General features: G+C 45.2%; 1 protein-coding gene across 1 annotated transcript in view; it reads left to right on the top strand.

Moving 5' to 3' along the window:
• Window positions 1-12,297: 12,297 nt before the first annotated feature.
• Window positions 12,298-12,824, top strand: part of P2RX4 (purinergic receptor P2X, ligand gated ion channel, 4) — a 28,356-nt gene continuing 27,829 nt past the window's right edge. The window contains exon 1 of the mRNA XM_011948595.1: window positions 12,298-12,824. This exon is cut by the window's right edge and continues 1 nt beyond it. Coding sequence (XP_011803985.1) covers window positions 12,699-12,824 — 126 coding nt within the window. The 5' untranslated portion in view covers window positions 12,298-12,698.

The following is a 12,824-nucleotide window of genomic DNA, read 5'->3' as shown; positions in this document are numbered from 1 at the left end:
ATTATATTACTTTATTATTATTATTTGAGCTATCGTCTCACTCCGTCACCCAGACTGGAGTACAGTGGCGTGATCTTGGCTCACAGCAACCTCCACCTCCCAGGTTCAAGTGTTCTCCTGCCTCAGCCTCCCAAGTAACTGGGATTACAGGTGTGCACCACCACACCCAGATAATTTTTGTATTTTCATAGAGATGGCATTTCGCCATGTTGGCCAGTCTGTTCTCGAACTCCTGGCCTCAAGAAATCTGCCCTCCTCAGCCTCCCAAAGTGCTGGGACTACAGGCATGAGCCACTGCACCTGGCCAAATGGCAGATTTTGTCCAAATGGAATGCTAAGGCTGACCCTAAGGCTAACCCTAACCTTAGCCCTAACGCTAACCCTAATAGGGTTAGGGTAAAATGACTAAAGGCAAGAGATGAGCATTCTGGATATTTCTCACGACCGGAAAGAGGTAACTTTTATCCTCCACTGACTCAAATAAATTGACTGTACTTTGTCCCCCACTTCCTACTCAATTTCCTACTTTGATGCCCATTCTCCCGCCCTTTGTCCATTCCAAGCTTCACTCTGGAGACAGTAGCTAAATCTATGCTAGTTAAACTTGAACCAGATCTGTTAGAAAAGAAGGGGCTATTGCAAGAAGCAGGGTGGCTTCAAAGAAAGCCAAAAGAAACTGACTGTACTGAGTCACCCTGCTTCCCTCTCAATTTCCTACTGCCCAGAGAATAGAACTCATGAGATGGAGAAACCAGAAAAAGGGAAGCAAGTGAAGAAAGGGACAGGGCGCTACTCTCCACAAACACTTCCTGTTGGCTGTGCTGACATCACACTGCATGCCACGTATCTCATGACTTGGGGTGTAGCTCACACACCTAATGCCTTAGACAACAAGAGTGAAACTCTGTCTCAAAAAAAAAAAAAAAGAATTGGGAAAATCTCAACAGAACGTTTTGTGATTGTTTATGTGAACTTAAAGGTTATTCCTATCGACTTGTAAACAACTGAAAATGCAAAATGTTGTAACACGTTGATAGTTTTGGAGTCTGAGGAGTCCTGCTTTCCTGCCCTCTTAGTGACCAACTATTATCTTTTTTTCTTTTTTTTTTTTTTTTTTGAGATGGAGTCTCGCTCGCTCTGTCACCCAGGCTGCAGTACAGCGGCACAATCTCGGCTCACTGCAACCTCCGCCTCCTGGGTTTAAGCAATTCTCCTGCCTCAGCCTCCTGAGTAGCTACGATTACAGGCACCCACCACCACGCCCGGCTGATTTTTGTATTTTTAGTAGAGACAGGGTTTTACCATGTTAGTCAGGCTGGTCTCGAACTCCTAACCTCGTGATCCACCCACCTCAGCCTCCCAAAGTGCTGGCATTACAGGCGTGAGCCACCGCACCCAGCTATCTTTTTCTAAATTAATTTTTAGAGACACCATGTCTCACCATGTTGCCCAGATTGACTTTGAACTCCTAGGCTCAAGCCTCCTGAGTAGCTGGGACTACAGGCTATCAACTATTATCTTATGGAGGATAAAGGGAGGCATAATGAACCAGAAACATTTGCAAGGAGACCTCCAGAATCCTTTACCAGACACAAATGAGTTTGAGCTTTTACTCAACTATAAAATGGAATTCTGAGTATCATTCACATGAAGGTGGTTTTCAAAAGATAAAATGCTGTTCAGAGCCCAAGAAACGTGCATTCTTGTTGTGTCAGATTTAGATCTGCTGGAGAATGCTTATTTAGCTAATAATCCAGTAACTATTGAGGGATGGGAAAGACTCAGCACTGTGTGTTTCAGAAAACCTGTGTTCAGCAGAGAAAAAAGATGGGTCTTTACAATGAGACAAGTTATATAAAAGGCACACTTTGTTATTTTGTTTTGATTCAAACTTTCAGGTAAGCCTGAAGATGTCTGATACAAGATCACAAGAAATGTAGTTTTGTATTTTTTTTTTCACAGCTTAAAAAAAATTCCCCATGGTTTTTGTTTTGTTTTTGAGACAGTCTCACTTTGTCGCCCACAGCAAGTGCAGTAGCGCAATCTTGGCTCACTGCAGCCTCTGTCTCCCACGTTCAAGCAATTCTCCTGCCTCAGCCTCCCAAGTAGCTGGGACTACAGGTATGTGCCACCACGCTCAGCTAATTTTTTGTATTTTTAGTAGAGCTGGGGTTTTACTATGTTAGCCAGGATGGTCTCAATCTCCTGACCTCGTAATCCACCCGCCTCAGCCCCACAAAGTGCTGGGATTACAGGCATTTTTTTGGGTTTTTTTTTTTTTTGGAGCCAAAGTCTCCCTCTGTTGGTGTTGTGGTGTGATCTCAGCTCACAGCAACCTCTGTCTCCCGGGTTCAAGAGATTCTCCTGCTTCAACCTCCTGAGTAGCTGGCACTACAGGTGCATGCCACCATGCCTGGCTAATTTTTCTATTTTTAGTAGAGACAGGGTTTCACTATGTTGGTCAGGCTGGTCTCGAACTCCTGACCTCGTGATCTGCCCACCTCGGCCTCCCAAAGTGTTGGGATTACAGGCGTGAGCCACTGTGCCCGGCCTAATCTAGCATTTTAAAGACAAATACTAGGGAAGAAAAGAGATTGATTCAAAGAATCATTCCAGTCAGGTGCGGTGGCTCACACCTGTAATCCCAACACTTCGGGAGGCCAAGGCAGGAGGTTTGCCTGGGCCCAGGAATCAAGACCAGCCTGGGTAACACAGTGAGACTCCACCTCTACTAAAAAAAAAAAAAAAAAAAAAAAGATTAATTCTCCCTGGATGAAGCAAGATACTTCTCTTCTTCTGATGTGTGTAATTTAGATTCTAACACTTAGGCTGTTTTATATCTTGCCTTGCCTTTTTCCTCACTTAACATTACAGCATAAGCATTTCCTCCATATAATTAAATATACTTCATAAACATTTTTAGGAGTAGCTTTAAAATTATTTTTCTTTTCTTTTTTCTTTTTTTTTTTTGAGACAGAGTTTTGCTCTACCACCCAGGCTGGAGTGCAATGGCACAGTCTCGGCTCACTGTAACCTTTGCCTCCAGGGTTTAAGCTATTCTCCTGCCTCAGCCTCCCAAGTAGCTGGGACTACAGGTGCCCGCCACCACACCCAGCTAATTTTTGGTTTTTGTATTTTTAGTAGAGACGGCTTTTCACCATGTTGGCCAGGCTGGTCTAGATCTCTTGACCTTGTGATCTGCCCACCTTGGCCTCCCAAAGTGCTGGAATTACAGGTGTGAGCCACCGTGCCTGGCCTTCTCTTAAGAAAACTAATCAACTTCAGAGTAGACATTTGTAAAAATGCAGATAAGTATGCAGAGTAAAAATCACCTATAGTTTTACCCTTCTCAGAAAAATCAGTTAAGATTTTAATTGATAATCTGCCACACTTTTTTCTATAAACACAAAAATTTGAAGACCCATACACATATTGCCCTGTAATCTTTTTCCATTTAATTATCTTGAATATCTTTCCATAGCATACTATCTATTTTATTTTATTTTATCTTATCTTGAGATAGAGCCTCATTCAGCCAGGTGCAGTGGCTCACACCTGTAATCCCAGCACTTTGGGAGGCCAAGGCGGGTGGATCATCTGAGGTCAGGAGTTTGAGACCAGCCTGGCCAACATGGGGAAACCCCATCTCTACTAAAAATACAAAAAATTAGCCAAGTGTGGTGGCAGGCGCCTATAATCCCAGCTACTTGGGAGGCTGAGGCAGGAGAATTGCTTGAACCCAGGAGATGGAGGTTGCAGTGAGCCAAGATCATGCCATTGCACTCCAGCCAGGGGGACACAGCAAGACTCTGTCTCCAAAAAAATAAATAAATAAAAAATAAATAAGTTTTCCAACAGTTTTGCCTTGCTGGACTCACTGGCTCACGTCTGTAATCCCAGCACTTTGGGAAGCAGAGGTGGGAGAATTGCTCGAGGCCAGGAGTTTGACATCAGCCTGGGCAACATAATGAGACCCCATTTCTAATTTTTTTTTTTTTAAGAATTTTAAAAAACGAGCCGGGCACAGTGGGTCATGCCTGTAATCCCAGCACTTTGGGAGGACCAGGTGGGCAGATCACCTGAGGCTGGGAGTTCAAGACCAGCCTGACCAACATGGAGAAACCCTGTCTCTACTAAAAATACAAAATTAGCTGAGCATGGTGGCGCATACCTGTAATCCCAGCTACTCCGGAGGCTGAGGCAGGAGGATCGCCAGGAGGCAGAGGTTGCGGTAAGCCGAGATCACACCATTGCACTCCAGCCTGAGCAACAAGAGCAAAATTCCATCTCAAAAAAAAAAAAAAATTTAAACAAAAAGTTTTTTAAAAAATCATAAATGTTATACATTTTCAACCAACTAAAACAAACATAAAATATATACATTTTACATTATTTCCATTCTATATATTACTATTTTTTCTTTGTGGTACAGTGACATGAAATTTCATTGTGAAATAAAAAAAGAAACAAAAATTTGTTGTGAAAATCACATACAGGATTGACGAATTCAGGGCTACCTCTTGTTTTCAGCAGTATCAGACAGTTCCCCCACACTGCCTCTTGCAGTCACGGGTTATTCTCCATCCACCTTTTATTCTATGCTGCCTAACAAAGGGTGTGATCTCTGAGATCTTTTACAGCCTAGAGACTGAATGTCAAATGTGCTAAGATGTCAAAATCCAGGTATTAGAATAGGTCTAGCTCATCTGCAGGAATATCATCCTTCCCCGTCTCCTCCACTTCAACAACCTGTAATTCCTCACACTCACTGAATGGGAGGAAACATCTATAGATCATGTATCTGATATGGAATTTGTATCTAGAATACATAAAGAAGTCTTACATCTTAAAACCATAATACAAATGGCTGGCATGGTGGTTTATGCCTGTAATCCCAGCAATTTGGGAGGCTGAGGTGGGCGGATCATCTGAGGTCAGGAGTTTGAGACCAGCCTGATCAACACAGTGAAACTTCATCTGTACTAAAAATACAAAAATTAGCAGGGCATGGTGCTGGGTGCCTGTAATCCCAGCTACTTGGGAGGCTGAGGCAGAAGAATTGCTTGAACCTGGGAGGCAGAGGTTGCAGTGAGCTGAGATCCCACCACTGCACTCCAGCCTGGCAACAGAGAGAGACCCTGTGTCAAAAAAACAAAAAGGACATTGGGTCTGATGGGGTTGAGAGGATTATCTGTGATCAACATATGGCCTATTAGTTAAGAGTCAGGGTTTCTCTGTTCTGTTTTTTGGCTTTTTTTGTTGTTGTTGTTGTTCCACAGTCTTAAGGACTACCCGGGGAAAGCAACAGCAAAATTATAAAATAATTTATTCCTCGCTTCTGCTATCAACTTGTTCTTTATTTAGACGTTCTGTTTCTGGAAGTATATATAATTATACTGTGTGCCACACGTATCTGTCATTCTGTTATACAATGACGTATTTCACAATGTCTATGTGCCAGATAAGCGAGTCTTACATCTTTAAATGCCTAAACATTTAATTTAAACATTTTTTCATTATAGATTCTCCTGAACAAATGACACTGTCTCTTCTGACTGGCCTTTTGCAGCTCAAGGCCATTGTGACAAATGTCAGTCTTACATAACTGTAACCAAATGACACCCTAAGGCACATTGAGGTCTCTAAACTAAATGGCCCCAGACTGATGAGTTTTTTGGAGCTCTTGGCTCTGCTTTTTATAGAAACATTTCTTTTTTATGGGCTATTTGTGTATTGCTGCTCTTAGTACTGGTGGCCTTGGGCAAAGCGTCCCACCTCTTTCTAATTTACTGCATTCAAACAAATGTTTCTTTTACCACCTACTTTACTGGTGACATAATACATTTTTCATCTGTTAGATGCCAGGGCTATAGCCATAGTCTTTTCAATTCCAAGTTTCAGAAGGCTAGTAGCTTAAGGAAAAAACGAACATTTATTATAAGATTATGGCGGTATCTCAAAGGTAAAGGTGAACGCGGGGAGGAGACAAAACCAGGAAGTGGAAGCTCAGCAGAAACCAGAGGCTGTTCTCTTTGTCTCTCTCACCTCTGTGCGTCTTTGTCCAGCTGTTTCATTATTTTGCTTCTGCAGATTACTGTTCTCAGCTTCTCCATGCATGCGATGGTTATGTCAAATCAGTTCCAATCACCTGCAGAGAAGAAAGAGTTGTCTGTATCCCAATGCCAAAGCCAAAGGAGAGACTGGCCCGGTTGGGTCAGTTTCCCACCTGTGGTCCAGTCAGCTATGGCCAGGAGGATAAGGTTACATAGTATAAAAACGGCTGCCGCACCACCTCTGCGAGAAATCACAGCCCAGAGGAAGCGCGTACTGCTGAACTGGCTTCACCAGCGACAAAGGAACCAGAAAATCGAAACTGCTCCAGTCGCATCTGAACTAAAAAGAGGCCAGGCGCGGTGGCTCACGACTGTAATCCCGCATTTTGGGAGGCTAAGGCAGATAGATCGCTGGAACTCAGGAGTTCAAGACCAGCCTGGGCAACCTGATGAAACTCCATCTCTACCAAAAATACAAAAAATTAGCTGGGCATGGTGGCACATGCCTGTAGTCCTAGCTATTTGGGAGGCTGAGGTTGGAGGATTGCTCAAACCCAGGAGGCGGAGGTTGCAGTGAGCCGAGATCATGCCGCTGCATTCCAGCCCAGGTGACACAGTGAGACCCTGTCTCAAAAAGAGAAAAAAAAAGAAAGAAAGAAAGATAAGCTTGGTGTGAGGGCCTGAGATGCTCCCCTATGAAGAAAGAATATGAGGTCTGGCCCCATAGATTCATGGTATATACTTTGTTTTTCTTGAGACGTTGGTTGTTTACTCCCTGTTTATTGGATTATCACTGAGACATAACTCACATATCATACAATTTACTCTTTTTAAATGTACAATTCAGCAGCTTTTAGTATATGCACAGGTTCCGCAACTATCACCACTTTCTTTTCCAGCACATTTTCATCACCCTAAATGGAAACCTTGTACTCATTAGTAGTTACTTTCCAACCTTTCTTTCCGCCAGCCCCTGGCAACCACTAATCTACTTTCAATTTTGTTTTGTTTTGTTTTGAGAGGGAGTTTTGCCCTTGTTGCCCAGGTTGGAGTGCAATGGTGCGATCTCAGATTACCGCAACCTCTGCCTCCCAGGTTCAAGCAATTTTCCTGCCTCAGCCTCCCAAGTAGCTGGGATTACAGGCGTGCACCACCATGCCCAGCTAATGTTGTATTTTTAGTAGAGATGGGGTGTCTCTATGTTGGTCAGGCTGGTCTCGAACTCCTGACCTCAGGTGATCTGCCCACCTCAGCCTCCCAAAATGCTGGGATTATAGGTGTGAGCTACCGCACCTGGCCTCTACTTTCAGTTTCTATGGATTTGCCTATTCCAGACATTTCCTATACATAGAATCACACAATAAGTGCCCTGTCACGTCTGGCTTCTCTCACTCAGAGTGGTGTTTTCAAGGGTCATCCGTGGTATGGCACGTGTCAGTGCTTCATTCCTTTCTGTGGCTGAATCACAGTCCGTTGTAGGGATGGACCACATCGTGTTTACGTGTTCATTAGTTGATGGACATTTAGGTTGTTTCCACTTTTGGGCCATTATGAATGCTGCTACGAATACTCACATACAAGTTTTTGCATGAACATCTTTTTTTTTTTTTTTTTTTTTTTTTTTTTCAGAGCAGGGGTGGAAGTTTATTTGAAATGCCTTAGAACAGGAAAGGAAGCTGTACTTGGAAGAGACCCAAGTGGGCATGGGAAGGTTAAAGAGACAAGGTCAAATGCCAAACATATCTTTTCTTTTTTTTTTTTTTTTTACCTTGAGATGGAGTCTCGCTCTGTCACCCAGTCTGGAGTGCAATGGTGTGATCTCGGCTCACTGCAAACTCCACCTCCCAGGTTCAAGTGATTCTCTTGCCTCAGCCTCCTGAGTAGCTGATTACAGGGATTACAGGTGTGCACCACCATGCCTGGCTAATTTTTGTATTTTTAGTAGAGATGGGTTTCTCCAGGCTGCCCAGCCTGGTTTTGAACTCCTGGCCTCAAGTGATCCATCTGCCTCGGCCTCCCAAAGTGCTGGGATGACAGGCGTGAACCACTGAGCCCCGCCCAGAACATATCTTTTTAATTCTCTCGGGAAATCCTGAAAGAGGAATATCTTGGTCCTACAGTAATTCTATGTTTAACATTTTGAGGAACTGCTGTTTTCCAAAGGAGCTGGACCATTTTACATTCCCACGAGTAATGTGTGAGGGTTCCAGTTTCTCCACATCCTTGCCAGCTTTTTGATTGTCCATCTTTTTAATCATAACCATGCTAGTGGGGAGGAAATGGTATCTCACTGTGGCTTTGATTCGCATTTCCCTAACGATAATGATATTGAGAATCTTCTCGTGTTTATTGATCTCATGTGTATATCTTCTTTGGAGAAATGTCTATTCAGATATGTTTGCCCATTTTTAAATAGGGTTGTCATTTTATTAGTGAGTTGTAGGAGTTCTTACGATATCTGAAATATTAGATCCTTAACAGATATAGGATTTGTGAATATTTTTCTCATTCTGTGGATTTTTCCCTTTCTTGATGGCAACTTTGAACCGCAAACTTTTCGGTTTTGACTGAGTAGTCCAATTTATCTATTTTTTTCTTTTGTTGCCTTGCTTTAGGCAACAAAATCTAAATCTAAAACACCACTGTCTAATCTGAGGTCACAAAGATTTGCCCCTATGTTTTCATCAGAGATATTTATAATTTTAGCTCTTATGTCTTTGATCCATTTTTAATTTTCTTTATCTCTCTTTCCTTATTTTTATTATTATTTTTAAGACAGAGTCTCATGTGTCACCCAGGCTGGAGTGCAGTGGCACGACCTTAGCTCACTGCAGCCTCCACCTGCTGGGTTCAAGCGATTCTCCTACCTCACCCTCCCAAGAAGCTGGGATTACAGGCATGCACCACCACACCCAGCTAATTTTTGTATTTTTAGTAGAGATAGGGTTTCACCATGTTGGTCAGGCTGGTCTCAAACTCCCAAACTCAAGTGATCCACCTGCCTCGACCTCTGAAAATGCTGGGATTACAGGTGTGAGCCACGCCTGGCCAATTTATTTTTTTTTTAATTTATATAGCTAGGACTACAGGTACATGCTACCATGCCCAGCTAATTTTTGTACTTTTTGTAGAGATGGGGTTTCACCATGTTGCCCAGGCTGGTATGGAACTCCTGAGCTCAAGTGATCCACCCACCTTGGCCTCCCAAAGTGCTGTGATTACAGGCATGAGCCACCGCACCTGGCCTTCTTATTTATTTTTGAGACAGGGTCTCACTCTGTCACCCAGGCTGCAGTGTAGTAGCACAATTGCAGCTCACTGCAGCCTTGACCTCCTAAACTCAAGTGATCCTCCTGCCTCAGCCTCCCAAGTAGCTGGGACCACCAGCGTGCACCAGCATGCCTGGCTGATTTTTCAAGTATTTCTAGAGATGGGGGTCTCCCTATGTTGTCCAGGCTAAACTCTTGGGCTCAAGCAATCCTCCAACTTAGTCTCTCAAAGTGCTGGGATTATAGGAATGGGCCACTGTGTCTGGTCAATAAGTTATTTTTTTAAAAGAGAGAAACCAAGGGCAGCAGTGGAAACAAAATAATTTTCTTTTCCAAATCATTTTTTAGGATCGGCTTCTTTGGTCGGGCCTAATGATGTTACCTACTAGTAATTTATAAAGACTTGCATTTCTACATTTTTCTTAACTGACCCCATTCCAAAACACAAGCAAACCATCTAAATTCAAGATTTGTAAGGTTGGGACTAACTCAATACTATAGGGTAAGTATGGATGAAGGCTGGAAGTGTGTTTTGATTGCTGCCATTATTTTTTATTTATTTTTTTCTGAGATGGAGTTTCACTCTTGCCACCCAGGCTGGAGTGCAGTGGCGTGATCTCAGCTCACGGCAACCTCTGCCTCCTTGGTTCAAGCAATTCTCCTGCCTCAGCCTCCTGAGTAGCTGGGATTACAGGCATGCGCCACCACGCCCAGCTAATTTTTTGTATTTTTAGTAGAGATAGGGTTTCCCCATGTTGGTCAGGCTGGTCTCGAACTCCCAGTCTCAGGTGATCCACCCACCTCAGCCTCCCAAAGTGCTGGGATTACAGGCCTGAGTCACCACACCTGGCGTTTTTGGGGGGTTTGTTTGTTTTGAGATGGAGTCTCTGTCACTCAGGCTGGAGTGCAGTGGCACAATTTCAGTTCACTGCAACCTCCGCCTCCCAGGTTCAAGCAATTCTTCCTGCCTCAGCCTCCTGAGGAGCTGGGATTACAGGCACCTGCCACAACGCCCAGCTAAGTTTTTTGTATTTTTAGTAGAGATGGGGTTTCACCACGTTGGTGGCCAGGCTGGTCTCCAGCTCCTGACCTCACATGATCATCCGCCCACTTCAGTGCTGGAGTTATAAGTGTGAGCCACTGTGCCCAGCCATGTTTTGATTCTTGAGGAAATGATTTTTAAGTCTCCTTCCAATGAGGATTTAGCAGCGGAGTTTTCTTCTTCTACAGATAATCTGAGGCTTCCCAGTTGCACCAAGCTCCATTTGGGCAGAGACTTTACTTGTCTGTTCACTCCATATCCCTAACATCAAGAAAACTGCCAAGCACAATACAGGCACTCAGTAAATTTCTGTCAAATGAATAAATAAAATACCACTCCCTTTTCCTGGGACCATTTTGGACCAAGGCTGGCATAGGCATCTCCGTTCCTCCCTCTAACCTAACAATTCCATCTCTTAGAGGCAGATGCTGCCTGTTTTCTGCAAAGTTTATGATTCACCTTTCTATACGGGGGAAAACAAGTTGGTGTGGTTTACTTAGGAATCGCACATCCAGGAAATGAACTAAAAATGTTGTATCAAAGATTATGCACAGGATCCACAAACTAAGAAGCAAACAGATGAGAACAGTTAGAGACATCATGGTATATTTTCCAGAAGAAATGGTCCATGGATTAAAAATTATTATGATGAGTCTGCAGTAATATAGAAACTAAGTAGTGTGAATCAGAAAATGAAAAGCACAGCCACTGACTGTGATTACAGACTAAAACTTTATACCAATTACCTGCTGGAATTTATGCTGCATGAAGGCAGGATATTTTGCTTGTCCTGTTCACTGCACAGTACCTGGCATACGGGATGTGCTTATTAATATTTTCTGAATGCATTAGGGAAACTAAATATAACATTCACCTATGAAAACATATCTGGGCCAGGCGCAGTGGCTCATGCCTGTAATCCCAACACTTTGGAAGCCCGAGGCGGGCAGATCATGGGAGGTCAGGAGCTGGAGACCAGCCTGGCCAACATGGTGAAAACCTGTCTCTACTGAAAATACAAAAATTAGCTGGGTGTGGTGGCGGGTGCTTGTAACCCCAGCTACTCAAGAGGCTGAGGCAAGAGAATTGCTTGAACCTGGGAGGTGGAGGTTGCAGTGAGCCGAGATGGTGCCACTGTACTCCAGCCTGGACAAGAGTGAAACTCGGTCTCCAAAAAAAAAAAAAAGAAAAGAAAACATATCTGAAGGGAATGAACACATATACATGCGGAAAACTGTATTCGTGGGATAGAACGGTGGCTGTTTCCCCCACTTTCACTATTTCCCAATTCTCCCTAAAGTTGTGATAGCGTTTTCTCAGTGGAAAGGATGACCACAGAATCATCTCCCCTGGGCTGCAACTAAGGAAGTGTCTGAATTGGAGTGAGAATGCGGCCAGGCTTCAAATCCAGGAGGGGCATTTTACAGGGCGTGTGGCTCTCACCCAGGGCTCACAGGACACCTGATACTTAGGACTGTTTCCCAAGAGGCTGAGGACAGCGCGGCCCCAGCTCCCCCAGTTTAGGAGCCTGCACTGGTGAGCGATGGCTGCTCCGCACAGCCCCCGGGGCCTCTACGGAAGTCCCTGGCACCTATCTGGACCCCTAAGGGAGGTCGCTTGTTACCCCTCACTCGAACTCGGTCCCAAATGAGAAGCTGTCCCCATCTTCCCCGAAAGGGTCTCTTGTTCTCCCTGGCCCTCCTGCGAAGGTCATTACTCCCCAACTCGCCTTTTTTGATGTTTTTTGGTTCCTGGTTTTTTGAGGCAGGGTCTCGCTTCGTCTCACAGACTGGGGTGCAGTGGCGCCATCACAGCTCACGGCAGCCTCGACCTCCTGGGATCAAGCGATCTTCTCACCTCAGCCTCCCGAGTACCTGGGACCACAGGCGAGCGTCACTACGCCCGGCTTCTTTGCTTTTGTGTTTTGTTTGTTTTGTTGTTTGTTTGATAGAGACGAGGTCTCGCTATGTTGTCCAGGCTGGTCTCTAACTCAAAGGATCCTCTCACCTCGGCCTCCGAAACTGCTGGGATGACAGGTGTGAGCCACCGCGCCCGGCCCCTCGCCAGCCTTTTGAAGGAGCCTTTCCCTCAAGGCCAAGGGCAAGGCCACCCCCTCCCCGCGAGTTCCATGCCCCCTAGAGGGTCACAGTTCCAGACGGGGAGGTGGCGCCCTCCCCTAGGCCCCGGGCCTCGGGCCCCGACCGCCCGGTGCCGCCTCCTTCCGGGCCCTCCCCGTGATGACGGCGTTGCGGGCAGGCCGGGCGGACTGGGCGGGGCTCCGACCGGGGACTGGGACCCAGACGGGCTCGGGGACGGGGAGCGAGTGGCGTGGCCATGGCGGGCTGCTGCGCCGCACTGGCGGCCTTCCTGTTCGAGTACGACACGCCGCGCATCGTGCTCATCCGCAGCCGCAAAGTGGGGCTCATGAACCGCGCCGTGCAGCTGCTCATCCTGGCCTAC

The sequence above is a fragment of the Colobus angolensis genome, unplaced genomic scaffold (assembly GCF_000951035.1).
Source record: "Colobus angolensis palliatus isolate OR3802 unplaced genomic scaffold, Cang.pa_1.0 Scaffold28, whole genome shotgun sequence".
NCBI lineage: Eukaryota > Metazoa > Chordata > Mammalia > Primates > Cercopithecidae > Colobus > Colobus angolensis.
The sequence above is the reverse complement of the archived record's forward strand: the minus strand, read 5'-3'. Positions and strand labels throughout refer to the sequence as shown.